Source organism: Psittacula echo, assembly GCF_963264785.1.
Source record: "Psittacula echo genome assembly, chromosome: 2".
Classification (NCBI taxonomy): domain Eukaryota; kingdom Metazoa; phylum Chordata; class Aves; order Psittaciformes; family Psittacidae; genus Psittacula; species Psittacula echo.
In genome coordinates this window covers 126,491,976-126,514,616 of record NC_137737.1, presented here as the reverse complement: position 1 = coordinate 126,514,616, position 22,641 = coordinate 126,491,976, and the positions used below count along the sequence as shown (strand labels likewise).

The 22,641-nt window shown below is 37.8% G+C and overlaps 1 protein-coding gene across 4 annotated transcripts in view; it reads left to right on the top strand.

Annotated features, from left to right (window-relative positions):
* Positions 1-22,641, top strand: part of NCOA2 (nuclear receptor coactivator 2) — a 125,540-nt gene that overhangs the window by 34,413 nt on the left and 68,486 nt on the right. For 3 of the 4 annotated variants that reach the window (XM_080611027.1, XM_080611029.1, XM_080611026.1), the window contains exons 2-3: positions 11,828-11,929; positions 12,762-12,934. In XM_080611027.1, the coding sequence (XP_080467153.1) occupies positions 11,847-11,929; positions 12,762-12,934 (256 nt within the window). In that variant the 5' untranslated portion in view covers positions 11,828-11,846. Of the gene's footprint in view, positions 1-215; positions 348-11,827; positions 11,930-12,761; positions 12,935-22,641 lie in introns of those variants that run through there. The other variant, XM_080611028.1, reaches the window with a different exon arrangement.

Sequence of the window (22,641 nt, the reverse complement as noted above, 5' to 3'; positions counted from 1 at the left end):
AAAGCATGTGTTAGACTGATTGTTCTTCAAACTTTAATAAGAAAAAAGAATATAATTTTTTTCACTTCCCAACTCTTATGCTGCTGCTCCAGCATAAATGGATGATACTGGCAGGGGTACCAGAATCAGCAGGAAGCAGTTGCTGGAGGAAACTACTTGCTCATGCAAACACAGAATAGGAATAGGAGCCAAACCCCATCTAGTCTCTCCCACAACAGACGGGACCATGTCCTTCTCACCAGGACACCCTCTAGGAGCAAGGCTGAGGCAAGCCATCTTAGCCTGAGGAGAACATGGAATTTTCTGTGGTAAATACTCTAAATGCACCTCAGAAGCAGAGTGGATGGGTAAGCCAGGCACTGTGCTGAAGAGGGGGATTTGGGTGTACAATTTCAAGAAGCAGTGCAGAGTTCTGAACCTCATGTAGGCACCAGCCACATCCGTGGCTGACAGAAGATGTCAACATGAAGCTGAATTTTTCTTTTACTATGAATGTGGCCATTTGTGAAGCTAAGTGCTATCGTTTATTTAACTTGTATATAGGTGTGTTTGGTCTGTTGTTAACTTGCAACCTTTTGGAACAAAGAAGCTTGAATTCTTGATTCTTAAACAGAAACTTTATGGTTATACACTGTTAAACAAAATCCATGCTTATGAGAGTATCTCAGTATTTTAGAATAAAGTGCGGAGTATATAAGTGTATCTTGCAGGTATGTGTGGAGTAGGCTGTTCATTTGCCACAATAACAATGTCAAAATATGTAGAAATGCTTTAGATAATGTTTAGGTACGCTTCCTGCAAGTCAGAGTTTTAATTCAATGCTTGGCATTCGGAAGAATGGCCTGAAGTTTCAACATGCTTCTTAGTAATAGGTGGTTGGGTAGAAGAGAAAAATAAACCCTGTTAGTGCTGCAGCTATATGAAAGTTAGAAACATGGGTTCAGTTTTTAATGAGACACCAGAGAAGATACACAAACCTGGGTTTTCTGAACGGCAGCAAAAATTTTGGTAAAATCATATGTTTTCAGTAACAGCATCTACTCCAGAACTGAAGGAACTTTATTTTGATGACCAGGTTAGAGCTATGGAAGGTGGCATGCAACATAAACATCTCTTGCTGAGATTCCAGTGCAGGCTTGATTGCACATCATATTGCACCTATGCATGTAGAGATGCTGAGTTGATCTTCGTGATCAGGAAGACAGACACCTATCTAGGTGTGTGAAGTCATTGAAATCAAAATTGATAAGTGATGGAATGCAATTCAAATACGATAGGTTTGATATCTCCATGTATAGATTTGATAACTGTGTTACAGAATACAACTGGTACAGAAACATGATGCTATTCTTTCTGACTCGCCCTCTGGTTTTTACTTTTTACCCTTATGGATTGGAGTTTCATGATATTTTTATTAATGGAATATATTTTATCTAAAGTAACCAGACTGGTATTTGACAGGTAGTTAACTGGTATTAAATCCTAACGTAGGCATACCCATGCAACAGAGATGTTTAAATGCCTTTATCTATTGTGATTTTTCATGTTTTTCTCACTGCTAAAATAGACATCTTGAAAATCACACTGAACTATATGAGATTACTGGTATTCTTAGTAATCTATGCAATTGTATCAGTTATGTTTATGAGATTAGAAAATATTCCTGCATTTGAGTTTCTCCATGGTGCCTTACGCTTGCGAGAGCAGTTTTCAGTCTTCCTCTCTCTCTGGTCTGGTTTTCCCCATGCTCTTTGGTGGTCTCTGGAGGGGCAAATTGGTGTGGGAATTTTAGTGGACAAATAAGTTTTGAAACTGGTATTGGCACAGAGGATTGAGTAGAAGTTAAAATATGCTTAACTCACTGTTCCAGAAGTATCATCAACTGGAAATAAAAGCTATTTAAGTACAAATTTTCCTGTAGTATTACCCTTTTCTGTGTTGTTAGATTTGCTTCATTTGTCAGCTATGTTTTTTGCAAAGTTTTACTTTAAATCACACTAGATTTGAAATACTAGGCTTCTACATCAGTCTCTTAAGTAAAGTTGTTAATAATTGTGCGCTGTAAGAAAAATTCTAGATTAAATAAACATTTTTTGGGGGGAATTTCAGCTCTTCCTTTTCCAGTGAAAATGCTTGCACGTTTAATAGTTTTGGAGCCGTAATTTGATACTTATCAAATGTAACCTAGAAGGTTAAATGGGTTTAGAATTACTTTTGTTTCTCTGTTTTTTTATTGTTTTCTTATTTATCTATGCACCACAAACAAAATGACACAATAATGACTGGCATATTTACAGATAATGTTTTGGCATTGTATCGTGGTGTTTTAGTCTGGTGTTTTATGGAGAGCTTTAGTGGTATTAAGCTGCAATTCTCTTGTCTTTGAGTATTAAGAATCTCAATAACAAGAGAGAGGTAGAATCCCAAACCTGAAATTATTATACAGTCTTGAACAATTTTTTGTGGTGGGTACAGCCTGCCTCCCCTTTGACACTGTTTCGATGAAAACAGACTTTGTCCTCTTTAAAAGTGGGAATTGGGCATACCTGTTATATGTTATGTAAAAAAACCAAAAAAAGATACTTTCTTCCTCTGATATTTTTTCTCTGTTTTCTTCTTATAGTCTAATCTTGCTATTCTTGGGCATATTAGAGGTGGCTGACGTAGCCTAATCCGTAAGCAGTTGAGTGGCTATGTTAAGAGCCTTTGTCTATGGGAATACAGAAGGTAGGAGCCATCTTACAGTGCTGGACCAGCCTGGAGGGTGTTTTGCAAAGTCTCAGGCAGGACCAGGGGTTTCTCAGACTTGTGGTTTTGAGTAGTTGAGAAAAACCTTTTTCTCCTTCACGATTTAGGTAGATATTAAAGAAAATCCTATTAAATACCACTCTGTAACACTGAACATTAATGTTAGCCATTTATTTGATTGTTACAGCATGTGTTAAAAGAGCTGCCGCCGCCCATTTTCAGCCTAATGTGTTTATTAGACTATCTTCCCGGTGGCATCTTGAAGTGTCTTTCAGGTAAAAAATTCATGAGCGTTATTGGCTTTCAGGCTGCAAATGGAATATGTCATCTTCTTACTGTCTAATACACCACTCTAAAGCCATTATACAGTAGTAAGGGAAAAGATATTGTTGAGGAAGAAGGCTTTGGCTTAAACATTTGTTTATAGTCTGTTATAGCTTTGTAGACTGAGCAAAAATGTGAGTAGTAGGTGTTGGAGCCAGTTTTCTTTTATACATGGGCTCAATGGCATCTGCTACTAAATTATCTTCTTAGTTCTAGTTTCTGGATTTCAAGAGTAAAGTAGAATTACCATGAATCTCATTTTAATGTTACCTATAATAGACTCTCTTTCAAACAAAATTGTATCTTCTAAGTAGCAAGTGTTATTTTCAAATAGAAAAGGCTACAGGTGCATGTCAGATTTTAGTGTAAGTCCTTTAAAGGTGACTAGTTTTTCAGCTTGCAGCTACTACCTTGCTCATAGAAACTCTGTTTTCTGTTCACTTTATACTAAATGACTGTTGTAGGGTGCCAAAGATTTGAGGCAGTTTCATCTACAGTGAAAGTGTTTGTGCTGTTTCAGGAAAAAAGCATATCCTTGAAGAAGTTAATTTATATTTCTAATTTGAGGGTACCATCACCAACCAAGGAATTGGGCGTCTTGTTATTTTGGCAGACTGGTAGTTTGTATCCCAATTCCAGGTGTTCGGTGACGAAGAATGGGTACAGTAAGTTAGTTGTAGAACATGTAGCTTATGTATGCAAAGGATGGAGGAGGATGGTTTACTATATCTTTAACTTTCTTTTCTGACAAACTTTTTAGCAGTGGATTCTTGCTTTAATTTAATTTTACCAGACACAAAGTCTTTTTTTTCCTGCTCCTTTCATTTCCCCTGCTCTTCACCTCTATTTTATTACTCCTTTCCAAACCTTTATCCATTTCTCTCTGGATTTGTTGAAATACCCACGGAAGAGACAGTTTGCACATGACAAGGCTGAGCTTTTCCAATAGCAGTGTGGTGTGTTGGGTAGGTGGGCTCAATTAACTGGTTGGGAGTCTGATGGGTCTACAATGAAAAGTGCTGGAGACAAAGCAACCCTTCCTCCTGAGCTGCTGTGGCTGAACAATGAAAGGTTGGCCCTAGGCTCCAGTGGCTCTAGCCTCTGATCTAGAATCTTATCTTGCCTCTGACAGCGACTTCCTTCTGAGGCCTGGGAAAGTGGCTAGCAAATATTGCCTTCTTCAAAAGGATTAAAGACTGCAGTGTATATCAATATTAAATATTTTCCAGCTCAGAAGTGGAGCCAGTGAAAAAAAGAGTTCATGAGCAGGAAAAAATGTGAAGAATCAGAAGTTGCATGTGACTTCCAACTTTCCTCTGGCTTCTACCAGAATAAATGCTATATTGATGTACATCAGTAATTTTGAAACCAAGACTGAAAGCTTCTAGTCATGAGAACTTCACAGGAAAACACTATGAATTATGATGGCTGCATGTTTAGTGTATAATTAACCAAAGGAATATGAGCTGTTTACATTTTTAAATTGGGTTATTAGAGAAAATTTTTGCCTAACTTTTCATTGACTTACAATATTTTTAGTCGGTAAACATCTTTTTTACTGTTTGCTACTTCATAAAATAGTGACTTTAATAAATCACTTCTATGTTTATCAGCTGAGGCTACACTAAATGCAGGTATTGGTGTGCTGGAAGGTTGATAGTATAGTATTGCTACCTGATTGCCTGCTATATGGTACTTTACCTTTTGTTTGCTACTTTTCAGGTTGAAATAGCAGCTTTGAAGGTGTAATCCTCATTTATTCTTTAACTGCATTTGTTAGGCTTATAATAAATCTGACAGTTTAACAGGCCTTGTTTGGAAGATGGCCTGTCCCGATAAGAGATAAAATGCACATTATCTTCTTCTGCATTGACTCTGGATGATTAGCTGCTTTCACTGATGCTGATGATCAGTGCTGGAACGTTTACTCTGCATGCCCATGTTCCTATGTGGCATTTGAGGAATGGAGGAGATGTTACAAATTCATGTAAGGGGTTTGTGCTAGATTTTTTTCTATCTCCTCCTTCGTGGGGACTCTGTTTTTCTTTTTTTTTCTCCCAAGTGTTTTATTTTTGGGTTCACATGGTTTTATTTTTTTCCCTTTGAAAGATGAATGTTTACTATTGCTTTATAATTAGGTTAAGCCTGTGTACTCTAACTCTGAGAGGTTGCTGGTAGAGGATATGAAGGAGGATGTGCTGTCACAATGAGAGCAGAAACTATTGTTTTATTACTGATAACAAGAAAAAATGAATTTAAGCCTCTTTCAGGCTGTATTGTTTCAGTATCCCAGCATCTGGTAGAAACTGGTTAGGTCTCAATTACTGTAATTGCAGTCATATAGTGTCAAAGAGTTTATTGATTTAATATTTCAGTGTTTGTGATTTACATTTAATGATTGGAAAAAATAGACAGTGATTTTGTCTATAAGTATTTTGGATGATTAGACCTCTGGTAGCAAAATGGAGAAAGTGGTACAATGCACTTACAGTGTTAAATGTAAATACAAAGAAAGTATTTACTTACCTGAGACGTCTTGTTGGTACAGGTCATCTGCTGGAGCCTAAAATTATTTCTTTAGGTATTTTTAGTAATAGTAATTCTGCTTCTCTAATTATCTCCTTCCTTATGTGAAAACCCTGCGGTGGGTGTATTTATTTTTCCGTTGCTCCATTGCTCCTCATTGATGCCCAGTGGAATTGAAGCTTGAGGGTCATCTGAATCGGCATTAGAAATTTGGCTCTTAGTTATTGTTGTAGGGGTTTTTTTGTAGGACAAATGGAACAAAACCTAAATATATGTTGAGAAGAAAAATCTGCTACCAGCACTGAAGGCAAAATAGTAATCCCACATTGGGATATTACATTTGTATTTTGGAGTGCAGTACAGCTCCCAGACAACTTACACAATGAAAAAGGGAGTGCCTGGGCTTGCATGACACTTCATTCTGCAAGACATGCATTCAAATTCAGCTTTGTAAGACATTTTCTTTCAAATAAAAATTGGTTTAGTTCAGCATCTGACATATCATGATGCTATTTTTTTCATTAACAAACATATGTCTCTGTTTGTCTCTCCTCAATGCAGTGATTACTCCTCGTTTTGTTTTTTACTAATTCCCAATTTGGTTAATCCTTTTCCTATTCTTTACCATGTTAATAACCCTTGCCAACTTGTTTCAGAAGACATATGGGAGAGCTGATACTACATTTCCATTTCTTCTAAAACACTAAATGAACCGAACTGTGCAATTTCTTTGTCTTTGTTTTTTTCTGGGAATTCCTGCAGAGATGTATGAAAAGATCAGAGGAGCAGGATGAATGTTGCTTTCTAATCTAAGGTAGTTCCCTATAGGGGAGGTTTATTGGAGTAAAACTTTGAGCCTCTGACTTAATCATTCTACTCTTAGTTTTGAATTGTCATGTTTCCTGGAAAAATTCACACTTCAAGTTTGGGAGATGTATTTTCTGGTCTGAGAAGCTGTCTGTGTGGTTCTGGAACAACTTTAAAAGTCCCTAGATTGTCTGTTAAAATATTAATTTATTTAATGTTATGGATTTTTTTTATAGAATCATAGAATAGTTAGGGTTGGAAAGGACCTTAAGATCATCTAGTTCCAGCCCCCCTGCCATGGGCAGGGACACCCCACACTAAACCATGTCACCCAAGGCCTCATCCAACCTGGCCTTGAACACCGCCAAGGATGGAGTATTCACAACCTCCCTGGGCAACCCATTCCAGTGCCTCACCACCCTCTCAGTAAAGAATTTCTTCCTTATATCCAATCTAAACTTCCCCTGTTTAAGTTTGAACCCGTTACCCCTTGTCCTGTCACTACAGTCCATGATGAAGAGTCCCTCCCCAGCATCCTTGTAGGCCCCCTTCACATACTGGAAGGCTGCTATGAGGTCTCCACGCAGCCTTCTCTTCTCCAGGCTGAACAGCCCCAACTTTCTCAGCCTATCTTCATATGGGAGGTGCTCCAGTTCCCTGATCATCCTTGTGGCCCTCCTCTGGACTTGTTCCAACAGTTCCATGTCCTTTTTATGTTGAGGACACCAGAACTGCACACAATACTCCAAGTGAGGTCTCATGAGAGCAGAGTAGAGGGGCAGGATCACCTCCTTCGACCTGCTGGTCACGCTCCTTTTGATTCAGCCCAGGATACGGTTGGCTTTCTGGGCTGCGAGCGCACACTGAAGCTGGCTCATGTTCATTTTCTCATCGACCAACACCCCCAAGTCCTTCTCTGCAGGGCTGCTCTGAATCTCTTCTCTGCCCAACCTGTAGCTGTGCCTGGGATTGCTCTGACCCAGGTGTAGGACCTTGCACTTGGCATGGTTAAACTTCATCAAGTTGGTATCAGCCCACCTCACAAACGTGTCGAGGTCCCTCTGGATGGCATCCCTTCCCTCCGGCGTATCAACCGAACCACACAGCTTGGTGTATTATGAAACTATTAGTAATAATCAATAACCAAGAAATTTTGAGGTTGATAAATTAATATCTATGGAGGGAGTTAGGGAAGAACCTAAGAATATGCAGTGTGGCTCCTCCTGACCCACAGATGTGGGTCATGTAGACATGCACAGTATGCATGTCTACAATTCATCTATTAATTCAATCTAAATTCATGAGATTTTCCCCTTCTCACTTCAAAGTTTCCTAGGTGCCTGCTCTTAGGTACTGCATGTGCCCAGAGGTACTTTCTTCTGAAAAATGTTTTAGTTCCTTGCTTATGCCACATTAAATTTGTGGAGGTACCTAAATCCTCCAGACATCTTCATCTACTGATATTCATAGATCTTGAATGTGAATTAGCTTATATAAAAAAAAATCCCCACATTGCTTCAAAAAAAAAAGCTGCTTTCTTTTTAAGAGACATGAGGAAGCTGGAGGATGCTTATCTGTTTGACTCTACTTGGTAGGAGTCAGTGCTGAGAAATGGGAAGTACAGGTTTGCTACCCTTCTCAGCAGAAGCTACCCTTCTCTTAAGACAGTGTTTGAAGTACTTGTGAGTTTAGTAGTATGGTCTACAAACCTAAAGATTCCTACTGCACTGCAGTGCCCTCTTAACTTCTTGAACATCCAGGTTTCACAAGCAGATAGCCTACCACCTAGGAGGCTGTCCTGCCTGGTGAAAAATACAGGCTTGAAATCCTGCGAGAGGGAACTGAATCCATTGCCGAGTTTCTGGCTATTGTATTTGGTATGTAGCATTATGGAGGAGCAGGGCAGCAGATTATCTATGCACAGCTTATAAAAGTTGATTTCTCCTCATTTCTTCTAACTCAGGAGAAGATTTTAGTTCCTTAATCCCCAAAGAATAGCAGAATTTAACCTATCCTAGTCAGCTGCATAATCCCTAGGGAGATAGAGTTTGTGGGTACATCCTCTTGATTTTAGTACTGTGTACTAGATACTGCTTAGTGACTTTCATTTTGGCCTGTGAGATTTTTTTTGGATTGCATTAGTATTGTCTGTCTAGCTGCTAAAGCTAGATTTTACATCTGCTCTGGAGCACCAGGTCATAGACAGCATAGGAGCTGCAAAGCCTGTACAGATCTTTGAGGTATAGAATGTAATTTCTAATGAAGACATAGGGGAGGGCAGAAAGCAAACATGGTAGTAGGCGGTGGATTTCCAGAAAAATTTATGATGAGTAAAAAGAAACGGGTAACTCATTCTAAGAACAAGCTGATAAGGCTGCAGAGGAAAAGACGTAATGGCATGTAAGTGCAAACAAAATAACTGATTTATTTGTCTAGAACCATTTACTATGTTTAATAAGGAGAGAAGGTGCTAATTTCATAATAATGATACCGCTTTTGTTCCCTTAAATACAAAAGGCTGAAGATGTTTGTGGTGGGAGGATAGTTTTAATACGTCTTTTGAAGGCAGATACTGTAGATCTAGTGGAATTCCTACAGAATAGCATCAGTGTGAATGAAAAGAATTGATATATGCATTGGTGGCATATGCTGGAGGGGGACTTCTTACAAGGACATGTAATGCTAGGACAAGCGGGAATTGCTTTAAACAGAAAGAGGGTAGATTTAGATTAGATATTAGGAAAAAGTTCTTTACTGTGATGGTCGTAAGACACTGGAAAAGGTTGCCTCAAGAAGTTGTGAATGCCGCATCCCTGGAAGTTTTCAAGCTGGATGGGGCTTTGATCAACCTCATCTAGTGGAAAGTGTCCCTGCCTGTGGTAGGGGGGTTGGACGGAACTACATGAGCTTTAAAGTCTCTTCCAACCCAAACCATTCTATGATTCTATGGTGGAGCTGCCCGTGAAACTTTGGTTACTGCAAAAATGCACTTCCCTTTGCAGTAACCCCGACAGAGTAGCTGGGAAAACTGTCACTGACTGTTCCTATTTGCTTTCTTGTGGAGGAACGGGGTGTGGAGGGGTTGTTCCCCCTAAGTGTTTTTCTCTGGCTTTAATTCTTACTACTCAGGGGAAGAAGATGAAAGCTGAATGTTCGACAGATTTTCATGAATTGTTGTGCTTGCTTTTCTCAAGAAAAATAGTGAATTGGTTTACATTTCTCAGGTATTACTTGGGAAACATAAGAAATTAAGGGATTCCCCAGCCTTTAGGCCACCTGAACTTTAGGCCACCATCTGAGTCTTTCTCAGAGGTCAGATGATCTCAGGAATGTACAGCTTCTTTATGCTGACTTTTTCTCACCCTGGTCAGTAAAAAATTTAGTCATTTGAACAGAGCCCTAAGGACACTTCCATCTTTCCACTGACAGAGATGTGGAACTGTTGTCTCCTAACAACTTCTCTTAATTACTGACAGTAATAGTATCTTGCTCCTTTCTTGGAGCTCTACTTGTCATACTTGTGATACTGCATATTTTCATGAACGTGAAACACATCAGACGGATGTATATTTCTACTTTTGTATTTGAATAGACATGTGGATGACTGCTGGGGCTAGAAATCAGTGAAGACACTGATTTAAGGAACAACCAGTTTCACAGGCCACACTGAAGACTGCAGTAGATGTTTCATGCTCTGCAGTAAGGTCGGTGTTGGTGTGACACTGTGAATGCCCTGACTGCATCACTGGAGAATTTACAGAGTTCTCCAGCAAGTACACAGTGATGGAGTTTGTGATGGCATGTCTTCCCTTTGAGAGCTCAGCTCTGCTTTACTGCAGAATCAGTGCTCCCTTCTTCTTCTTGCAGTGGGTTGTTCTCAAAAGGTTGGCAGTGTGTATATGCATATGGATATACATGGCCAGGTTGGATGGGCTTCAAGTAACCTGGTCTAGTGGAAAGTCTCCCTGCCCATGGCAGGGGATTCGGAACTACAATCTTTAAGGTCCTTTCCAACACAAACCATTCTATGGGTAAGCTCAATAGAGAAAAGGTATTTTGAAGTAGAATCTGACACCAGCCATTCAAAGACCAGCTGGGAGCTGTGTTTCAGGCATGATCCAGTCTTTTCCATGAAACTGGAGCAGTATTTAGAAAAAAAAGAAAAAAACGACAAAACAAAACAACAAAACCCCCACTTAGTTTAGAAAAAGTTTAGCTGGTGTTCAGTTCTGAGATGGCTTGGAGTCTTTGTTTGCCTGCTCAAGTTTCAGTAAGTAGCCTTTCTCAGCATCCCTGCAGAACTGCTTGGATCACAGTCTCCAGGCTGTTTCTGCTGCTATCTTCATTCAGCCAGTTCGTTGAGAAAACTTAGATTTCCAGAACATCCTGTTGCCAGCACACCTATTACCTGTGAATATCCACAGCTAGATTTTATAAAGAGTCAAAAAGGAAAAGCAAAAGAGCACTGCAGTTTTTACCCACAGCAGTTCCCTCATTATATGCAGTGCATCCTGACTGGGCCAGCAGAGGAAAGAGAACTGGTGGGACAGAAGTGAAGGGCTTGAAGAAGCTGGTAAATCTCCTTGTTTTGATACCTGATTTCCATTTTATGTTGGTGTGAAGTGATCATAGAATTACAGGCTCCAGCTCTTATTTTAGCATGGTATGAATCACTTCCCTATGCCCTTTATAATAGTGACTTCTGCCTCCAGAATATTGATATTTATTAAGGAGCAAGTTAGTTTTGTGTATCCCTATGGTGCACAGGACAACAGACAGCCAGAAGCAAGGCAGGATTTCCATGGACTGTTTATTGCATAAATTGTAATAAGCTTGTGTTGTTTTAACACATGGTAGCTTGACAAGTTATTTTCCTTATGAGGTAGATTATACATACAAAATATTTATCAGTTCCTCAGTGATCTCTAGTGCTGACAGATGTTCTGTTTCTACAGTATTGTACATGTTCTTGTGCTGCAAGTATTATCTTCTGATTTTTAACTAAAGCTGCATGTGCTACCTTTTCATGTAGCTGGGATACACATTTCATTTAATGTATTTCAATTCTGTTGTGTTTTTCTTGTTGTGTGGCATTATGGCTTTTCTTTTGTCTTTCCTCATTCAACCTTGCAAAATTGCCATGAAAATTCAGCAACCCAGGCACAAAACGTACTTATCTGGTAGCAGTCAAAGAGATGAGAACACTTTGCTTGCCCACCACGAATTTCCTTCTGAAGGAGTTTTGTGTAGCATTTTGTGGTGTCATAAACACAGAGTTTTTATTGGTACCTTTCAAACAAACTCTATTTCAAATGATAAGTTTGCCAAGTAAAAACTAAGTTGAGCATAGAATGAGAAACTTGAAAACAGAGAGCTCATGATTCTTCCACCATAACCTTTTTTTGCCCTTTCTTCTTTTTAGTTGCTGATATGTGTTCAAGATGAGTGGGATGGGAGAAAATACCTCTGACCCAACCAGAGCAGAGTCAAGAAAGCGCAAGGATCCTGATCAGCTTGGACCCAGGTTAGACCGTTTATTTCTGAAGACACTGAAAAAGCAACACTTTAATTGTTACATGTGCACACATTTTTCAGTTAGAAAATAACAAACTTACGTTCCTGCTAAAGAGAAGTTAATACCAAACTACTCTGATGCAGCAATTTTGTATTGATGTGGCTTTGGGGTGGGGGCTTATGTCTTTTATTATTATTTGGTTGGTTGGTTTGAATCCAGTGTAGTGCCGAAATACAAAATTTAGGTGACAATTTAGGAGCTATGTAAAAATCTTTTTGGGTAATCATTGCAAGGAGTCTTCAGTCACTCAATCTGGCAGTTCTTGTTCATCATAATCAGAGACTTGAAAAATATTTTTCAGTTTTATGGCAATTGGATTACCAACACAAATAGATTTTAAAGCATATCGACTCATTTACCAGTTCTTCTTGCAACTGTCTGTCATAATTTTGCAAGGAGGCAAAGAGTATGTGTTATTTGGTTTAACTTCTGAAGCTGTTTTATTTCCTCTTACACTGTCACTATATAATACTCCCTGGATTCTCAACACTATGTGGAGAGATGCTTGTTAAATGTTCAAATCCAGTTAATCTTTGGTTTTGAATTTCAAATCTCAAACCTCTTTCGAAACAATAATGTAACTGCTGGGAGTGAAGCAGGGGAGAAGTAGTGTCTTTTAATGCTCCTTTCCTTCTCTGCTTGAGAAACTTGTAAGTTAGACTTTTGAAGTGAGAGGGGACAGTTGTCTCTGGTTTTGTTAAACTGCTTTCAAACCTTTTGAAATCATCTTTGAGCTGGGCAGAAGGCAGGCAAAGTGACATTAAATAAAATCCTTTTCCAGCCCTAAAAGAAGCACTGAGAAACGCAATCGTGAGCAAGAGAATAAATACATAGAAGAACTTGCAGAGCTGATTTTTGCAAATTTTAATGATATTGACAACTTTAACTTTAAACCTGACAAATGTGCAATCTTGAAAGAAACTGTGAAGCAAATTCGTCAGATAAAAGAACAAGGTAAGAAGACTAATTAATTGACTTTGAATATTTTCTATGTTGATTATTGCTTTATTTTTGGCAAACCTGATGGTCTCTTCAGCTTTTCTTTAGCAAATTCCCAGGTTTTTCATTAATCAGTAATGAAAACTGCTGTAGTTCAGGTGAACAGAGTGTGGTATCTTACTATTTTAAAAATAAGTCTCACAGAAAATTCAGAACTTACAGAGAGAGAGAGAAAGTCAGTCCGATGCATGCATCTAATGGAACTAAAATGACTTACGTTTTTACAAAAGTTAACTAGCAGATGGCATTGGGGGGAAAAAAGAGTACTTGCATACTCTTACATGGATGATGAATCCATGCAAAATAGGAATGATCCAGGAGAGGGGGGTGTGAAAGTATTCTACATTCCCCCATTTGCTTTCTTTTGTTGGTATGAATAGATATTGTGGACTAAATTATCTGCGTCCCTCAAATGATGACATCATATCCTCAACTACAATAGATTTGAAACTATTCTAATCTCTAGATAGGGTCTTGTTATAGATGTAAACCAGAGAACGTGACAGTTTTCTTCCTGTTCTTTGTCTAGAAGATTAGTTTTGTATTTCTTTTCTTTACATATATGTCCTATTTAAAGAAAAAAAAATGAAATCATTTAGAAACTTGAAATTTTTGAAAGTGGGTTTTGTGGCACAGGTCTGTCTGGGCAGGCATGAATAGCACTGCAGGTGTTTGGGGCAGAATCAAATTCTTAAAGTAGGTGTGTATCATTTTTCTTTTAAGGTGAAAGATTTCAATCTCTTTATAGACTGTGTTTAGAGAGATTCCTTTGCTTTTTGAACGTGTTTACATTTTTCACTTTTTCAGTATTCTGTGATTTCTGTGGAAAATAATGCTTCCTTTTCTATGCCGTATGTGTGAAATTACAGAAGTGGAGCTTAGATGTATAATTTAGATATAGGTTTATTTCTAAAACAAGTAGATCTGCCATTTCAGGCATCAGCCTTTTCAGAACTAAATGTAAAGTGGGCAGTGTCAAATAGTATTTACTGCCTCCAGAGTGGCTCCAACTGATTAATTTTTGGGAATGTTCGTGTTTCTTAGCTTGTTCTCTTGTTATTGCTATTAGGTTGCAGTAATTTTTTACACGGATATTCTAGTGAAGTTGCCGTGACCCATATTGGAAGTATACCTCTTAATGCTGCACATTGCCCATTGTCATTTCTTGTTGGCTTTTTGAGACTTTATTTTTTCTTCCTTATGCTTGGTTCTTCTTCATTTTCTTGCTTTCAGTTTTGGATTTTTGTTTTGCTGTCATCAGGAGACACATGTTCCTTACCATTACCTGAGAAGGAATAAGGACAAAAAAGTTTTTTCCTGGGAAGTGGGTGCACAGAGAAAAGTCTGTTAGCCCATCTGGTAATTCTCTCAGCAGCTCTAGAAAATCCAGTCTGAAAATCTGGCTCTAACTAATGGCAACTTTGGCACATCCAGTGTTTTGTTATTCAGGACCAATATCATAAAAACATTTTTCATATTGTTATAAAATGTTCTCACTCATCAGACCAGGTTACATTAAATTATTTAAGTCATAATGGACCAGAATTGTACCAAAGCTGAATGTGCACTTAATTTTCTAGCCTCATAAAGCTTTACTGCAAAAACAACCAAAAATGCAAATTTAAAGACAGACTGAAGTGCTATGAATACTGTTTATTTCCACAAGTAGAAGTAGTTTGCAACCCTTGAGCAATAAAGATACTAAATCACTCTTTATGATGTTGATTTGTTGCACAAGGTTCTTCAGCTGAGAACAATTAGATTGTCTGACAACTGCTTGAGTCTTTGGATAAAACTCATAGCTGTTACAGACTAGACTTTAAGTCTCTCAAAGGGCCATTGCAAAACACTGAGACCCTCAAGGTGGACATTAATAGCATCTCAGTGCCTAGAAACAAAGATTAGGATACTTGAAATTATTCCTTTAAACTAATTAAAAGTTTGATACCGATTTCTGCATAGAAGCTACACCTGGTTTTGTAATGGCAAATTTAAAAGATTTTCCTTTTAAGAAAAATTCAAATGCAGCATTGGTTTGGAACAGGTATTTCATTAAGAAAGAGGTCTCACGTATAGTAAACATTCAAACTGCACAACCAGTACAGTACACCTATACTTCTGTTGAGTGCCACAAAAACCTTGACCTAAGCAAGGCAAACAGATTGAAGACCTAGTCTGACTATGTTTTTTAGGTAGTTTATCACCTCACATTGGGAATTTTGCACATATATATTTATATGTGCAGATTGTTCCAAATCTTTATGGTGGCTTTTCTACTGCCAAGTCATGTTAGAAGACCTTTATAACAGCAAAACACTTCCATTATCTTAACAGTATTTTTATTATTTAATTTAATATTATTAATTATTAATTTAATATTATTAATTATTTAATATTATTATTATTATATGAAAATAATACTATACTTGCATACAGTGCCATGAGACTCGGGTTAAAATTGCATTTTCTTACAGGTGTGTTGTTGATTTTTAGTGTAACATTAGATATCTGTAGAAGAAAATTAAATAAATGTCCTGAAATTCCTGAGTGATTATACATTAACACAGACAAATTAAAATGGCTCAGTTTTTGTGTAGTGGATCTGCTCTGCTTTTCTTCAAAAACCGGATTAAATTAGTGAAAGCTGATTTTACAGTTTTGTTATTTAGTTTTAGTAAAGAGGCTGGATTTTTGAAATAAATACTAAAAATTCTTCGCAATTTTTTCTTTTTCAGCTATAAACAAAAATGCACATCAAGGTCTAATTACTTACAGAAGTGCAGTCAGTTATAGATACCTTGTAAAGCCAATGAAAGCAACAAGTTTTATAGCTGCTGCTGAGATTTGACAAGGAGACTTTATTCTAGGTTCTAGGAGTGAAAACAAGGAAGGAAGAAATACAGATTAATACTCATTTCCCATGTCAAGATTCCTGGGCTGGTAGCTGGAAAAAAGAAGTAGATTTTTTGCCCTAGTAATACTATGTAATTTAGTATAGTGTTATCCTGATCTATTTCATATGCAAATATATATTTGCAATACTATATCTGTTATCTTTATATCATTTCTCATAGTATATACTTCAAAGATTCTTTAGTTGCAGTATGTTGGAGATTTGGTTTATTACAATTTGAAAACAAGTTATAAAGATATGCATAGAACTGAATTAATTAGAAGAATTAAAGGTATTTGGAAGATATAAACATTATGTGTAGTTTTAATCTGGGTTTTGAAATGTTTTCAGCCCTTGGGGAAAATGAAGACAAGTTTCTTTACAAAAGCTGAATTTTCTATTGAAGTCTGTTACCTTATTATCTCACACTGATAGAGATCTGTGGATGTCCAGAGGAGATGAAAATCCATGATTTTAGCATGAAGATGAAACAGACATTGTATTCATGTAAATCCTAAATGGACATTTCTGCTGGGGATTTGAGACTTGTATTTTGAGCACTTGGAAAAAAATCACTCAATTTTTTTATTTATAGCACAAAAGTGATATGAAATGGTGGTTTTATGGTTGTGTTACATGGTCATGAAAGTGTAAGGTTTCGTGTTATTTGCAGCTATGTTAAATTACTTTGAATGGTTGTTAGTCATACATGTTGCAGATGTGTTCATAATGTACACAGATATGTACAAGCACAATAAGTTCTGATTTGCAAGTGTTTAATTAAAAAGAAGCTAGTTTTAGCATAGTGTAAAGACCACTGGGGATAAATGTTCCTTTATATGCCAGACAGCCAAGAAGCTGTAAAGCCATTTGGTTGTATTTAAGAAATGTATTTAGTAAAATAGTGTCCTGTTTTAGGATCCTACCTTATTTTTAAGAAAATACTTCAGCACTTAAGACAGATTCATTTCAGTTGTACAAGTACTGCTGAAAATGTTTCCTTATCTCTGAAGACAACAAAATTCTGAGAGCAAATGAAAGGAGTCTGGGTTCTCTTCTTCCTTTGTTTACAGACAGTTGAACTGTTTCACATCAGTCTCATTTGATTTCATACCTAAGGTGGTCTTTTGCCTTGAATCTTGTCATCTGCCTGACTCCTTATTATGTCAGTGGCTTTGTTTCATTGTTTTGGTTGCTGTGTCCCCCTTTAGCTGATATTTTTTACTTCTATATATTAAGCAGCATATAAAAATTAAACCTTTACCCTTAGTTTAAAGCTCTTTTTATCCATCATGCTAACCTCATGCAGGTAAATAGCTCACATTTTAAAGCAGAGGTTATTTATTACGTTTCACTGCTTCACCATCTATTGGTCCAGGCTTTGAAATCTCCTTCATTATTTCATTGTGCTTTCACCCTCTGCTCTGGATATCAGCAATGCAGTGGACACAGAGGATACTGAAGATCACCTTAAGCTTCTTCAGCAGTTTCTCTAGCTGAACAGTCTCCTCTGACCCCTTCAGTATGAATGCTGAAGAATGTGTCCTGACATCAAGTACAAGACTTCTTTTTATTTATCTTTTTTTTTAACCCCTCAAGTCCCCTGAATACCTTTTATTAAACTCCAGGTCTGCATCTCTTTTATTTCTCTCCTCCTCCATGCCTTTCTGTTTTCTGTAGCCTTTTTTAAGGGTGGCATCCACCGGTATTATTTAGATTTACGTACTGTGGGATATAACCTACTGTGCCAAAGAATCCCCAAATCATAGAATATCTCAAGTTGAAAGGGGCCCATAGGGATCATCGACTCCAATTCTCAATCCAGGCCACATTCAGTCAACCAAACATGACAATACCACAACTAAAAAGGAAGAGAGGTACATCTGTCTCTCAAAATCATCTTCTTTAGGTAGGAGCACTTACTCATAGCATCACTGTTACTTCTTCACAAAAGAAATATTATCAGGGGAGATGATTGGGTTTTATTGGGCATTTTCCCTTAACATTAAAAGAGATTTCTGGGGAAGAAGGATACAAAACATGATCCACATTCTGCAAATGCCTTGAAATGACTGGATAGTATGCAGTAACCCCTTATGCACTTCTGTCACATGGGAAGCAGGAGGGACACCTGAAAGCTAAGGACATTCGTTCAATATCAGCCTCAGCTCAGGAGAGTAGAAAAGCCATCCTCAGCACTGGTGGAAATTTGCCTGAATGTCTGCAACCTGCTGAAATCCAGCATCTCCTCTTCATCCACCCTTGGTTCCATTTTCCTGTAGAGTCCAGCTTTCATGTGTCACAAGTTTCTGAAGAGGTTTTATGTTCTGTAGGTCAGTTTTCGGTAGTACAGGGAAGGGATATCAGAGTGGTGATTATCAGTGTAGCTGTTAAGGTACACTTTTGAGTTGTCAGATCTTGTTTTCAGAACAGCTTTACAAGACAGACCTTGGACAGAATGAATCACCATGTGAAAGCTAAACAGAGGGAGGAGTACTTAGTGAAGAGAGACATGCAAGAGCTATGGAACCTGTATGAATTTAAAAAGGCTTGTTGTTAATGATATATATCATCTTTTTCTGGTTTCATATTTGATAGCAAAACCAGTTTTTGCTTCCCTGTAGCAGTACTACTTTGTAATCACACGGTCACTTCAGCAGATAGTCTATTGTTGCCTCCAGCGCCAGTCTGCAAGTAAAATTGCTTGCTAAAGGAAAACAGCATGGTCTTAAAGCTGTAATGAGGTGTTACTTTGGCTGCTGCTACTTTGAATTTATCAGATCTGAATTTAGATCCACATTTCACGAAGTATTTAAGCAACTGCCTAACTTTCAGCAGATGAGTAATCCCTGTTAAATCAGTGGAACTACTTAAAGGTTTAAAGTTATGTGCATAAATATCTTAGCAAATCAGGATATTAAGACAGGAAAGCATATGTAGATTTGGGCTTTGTTTGTTCATTTTTGTGTTGCAAATATTCTAGTTGGTCAGTTTTACTGTAATTATATTTTTTATGTTAATCATATTTGAGATGGAAGGAGATTTAAAATTTATACCAATTTTTGAATATATTTTTGAAGGAGTTCTGCATGCCCATTATTATTTCTATCTGCTGTACTTTCAGCCTGATAAGATTTTAAGACTGAATTAAGTGTCAGAGGAGTTTGTGCTGTAAAGTCAAACAATTTATGCAGAACATTTACAAAAAAACCCCAAAAAAATCTATTACTGATTTTGCTTTGGTGTCTGCTCTACCTACAGCTGAATTTGATGCATTGAAAATGTCTTTGATCTTCCTCTGTACATTGTAAAGCGTCTTGGCTAAATATCCAGTTGTGTTGACTTTACTACTTGCATGCCTCCAGAGAACTACTGATTCACTGAACAATTTGAACTGGTTTTAGGTAATGCAGACCATCAGTTTCTTTTTTGGCTCTGATGAAAAGTGATAATTAGCCAGCAAGACTCACCAAGTGGGGAACTTCCCAGGGTTTGCTTATTCTACCAGAGTGGCGTAACATGCAGGATAAGATTTAGGCCTTATCTACATGTAAGTTATGGTGTTTTAGCTATACCAATAATTTTTTTTTGAAGCAATGTTATAATCCAATTAATATGATTTATGAGAGGAGTAGCTGAGGATGCCTTTATGACATAAAATAGTGTCCACACTGGGCTCAAACTATTGAGAGAACTTGGAGAGGAGAAGGCTCTGAAGAGACCTTATTTTGCTCTTTCAGTACACAAAAGGGTCTTATATGAAAGACCGAGAGAGACTTTTGGCTGAGGCCTGTACTGACAGGACAAGGGGCAATGGTTTTAAGATGAAAGAGAGTAAATTTAGATTAGACATTGGAAGAAATTTTTTACTGTGAGGGTGGTGAGGCAATCAAACAGGTTTTCCAGAGAAGTTGTGATGCCTTATCATTGGACCTGTTCAAGGCCAGGTTGGATGAGGCTTTGAGCAACCTGGTCTAGTGGAAGATATCTCTACACATGGCAGGGGGAGTGGACTAAATGATCTTTAAAGGTCCCTTCCAACCCAAACCATTCTGTGATTCTGTGATTTTCCTGCTTCAAGAAAACAGACAAAAATAATCATCAAACCGGCAATCAAAATTGTGAGACCAGCACTTAATAGGATTTAGGGGATTGTTGTAATTTTTGCTTCCTAATCATGGTTTAAATCCTATCTGCTGTTTTAGAATAAATATAGCCTTGTTCCCCAAAGTTAATGAGACTGTTTACTCATCATCTGATTGGGAGATTTAGGTCAATTTTGTTACTGTTTGTTTTGACTAAAACCAGTAATAGAGTGGTCCTAAAGGTGTTGATGTGCAGGCTGCAGACTAACCTGCAGGAAATGAGGCAGCTGTTGAAAATCCCTGGTTCGACCATCCCTGCCCTCCTCCGGGCCGTGAGTTTCCATTCCCTCCCTTACCCCCACAGTAGCATTTGTGAGTTTGAGTGGTGAGCCCGAGCAGGTTCTTTTATTTGACTGGGAGGAGAAGATCAGTCTCCACAAAGGTCCTTGGGGCCCCCTCCAACATGGGTCCAAGTGTGCCAGCAATGACTGAGCCATGGGCTATTGCCTACAGCTGTCTTGGTATTGTTGGGCATGGCAGAGTGTCAGTCAATGACTGTCACTTAATGTGTCTCTTGTCTGTGGGCTTCAACTTTGTCAATGATGATTGACTCTAAGTCATGATGATTGACAGTTCTAGAGATAATTTGCTTGAAGTTTTAGACCAGAAAGCTAAGCTTTGACTCCACGTTTTGGCTCAAAGTTGAAAAGAAGCTAAGTGTTCACTTCTAACTGTTAAGACAGTGATGTTTTTCAAGTAGAAATAGTAATTATGGGCAGGTGTTACAGGAAAAGTTGTTTGTTTGGTTTGCATCTTACCTGTATTTTGCTTTTCTTTGATCTTTACTTTGTTTTCTTTCTTAACTTCTAAATGATCAAAAGAGAAAATAATGCAAGGAAGTGGAGCTTGGTTGTTTATTTTATGTTCTGTTGCTGCAAGGACGGTTGCAATCTAAGAGGTCTGTAATGCCAGTGTTGGGTAAAGCTATAACAGATTGAGCATCTTCTGTATTTAACATGGTTTGGGGGATATATCTCAAGTATTCCCTCTTTGTTCTTTGCAGAAATAGTTCATTGAAGTTTTTTTTTTTTTGTTACTTTAAAATTTAACGATCATAGAATAGTCTGTGTACTTCTGGGAGTTTAGTAAAAATGTCTTGTATAGGAAAGATGGAGACATCTCTTCTTGCAATTTAGGATTTTGGAGGCTACCTCCTTGCAGATAGTGTGCTATTCTGAGATTGCACTTAAAACTGTTATTGCACACTTTAACATTTTTCTCCTGCAGTTTATTGTGTAATCTCTTATGAACTATAAACATTATAAATGCATTTAGATTTCTAAATTTGGGGAAAAAAATAAAATACAGAAATATGGGCTGACATCTAGCCTTCCACAGTATGAACTAAGCTCTCGAGCCTAGCGTTTCTCACCAGCTGCTCTGTCTTCAGAGGTGTCTGGTCAATAACAAACACTGATTTTAGGTGCTAAAGAAGGATTGGGAGCTTCTGATCTGAGTCTTAGTGTTTGTAGTCACTTATTGTTAGAAGGTATGCAGTGTAAAAGGTGCTGACTATAGAACACCAGTGCTTGCTATGCACTTTAGATTAGTGAATGCAATGTACTAATCTCAGCAGTATGTAAAGCAAGTAAATGAGGAAGGAGACTTCATGTTACCTTAACTCTCTCTGTGGAGCTTAATTTATGGAATAGCAAATTAATTTGCTGGGAGTAGTGATGATACTTCAGTCAAAATGACATCATCTATTATAAGAAACCTAGCTTTTGTTACAAAGCTTTTATCTTTTCTTTTTAAAGACTGCAGCCTGAAAAGTGATAATATAATATTTACTCACAATAGGGTGCAATGCCTTTCATACCATGTTTGAATTCTGAAAACCTGTGGATTCACAGCATATTAAAAGAGGTATTGATCAAAGGCTCCTCTGTGTTCAAACTAGAACCAAGATAATTGCATCTGTTCTAAGTCATGCAATTTGTTATTTCTGTAAAAGATTCTGCATATGGACAGTTAGTTAGAAATAGGGATCCTTGAATGTAAAATGACTGAGGATATAAAAAACAATTACTGTTCATGTTTCAGTTTCTTTTATGAAAGCCCACAGTGTACAGCTGTGGAAAAAACATACTGAAGTTTGAAGGGTGATGTGGCAAATGATCTGTTACTTGCTCTGCTTGTACACTGTTGAATGTCCTCAGACAGATGGTTAGAAAGCCAAGACATATATGCCTTCTGTTCCCTTTCATCATTGGAAGTGTGTTTGGCACATGTGTATGTATTTTGCAAGACAATGGGTACTTCTAGTGTGTGTGCCACACTCTTAAAGACACACATGCTCGCTCTCTTCCCTCTGAAAGCAAACCATTCTTTAGCTCACACAAGATCAGAGCAAATGTCAGAAGATGGAGATAGAAAAGTACATAAATTTAAGTTCTGCTAAAGTAGGAATCTTTCAAAGTAGATACTCTGTAACTGGAGATGCTTCAGGTATTGCCATGTTATTTGGAATAATATCCATATGCCCCTTTGGAAGAAACAGCAGTGCGGCACCTCTACTCACTGAGGCTCTATTCATCTTGAAGCAGAAAGGCATGTCCCTGCAAACCTTGCTTTGCTTACTGATGCAAAGCAAAATGGAGCTACGCAGCATGCCTGCCACAGAG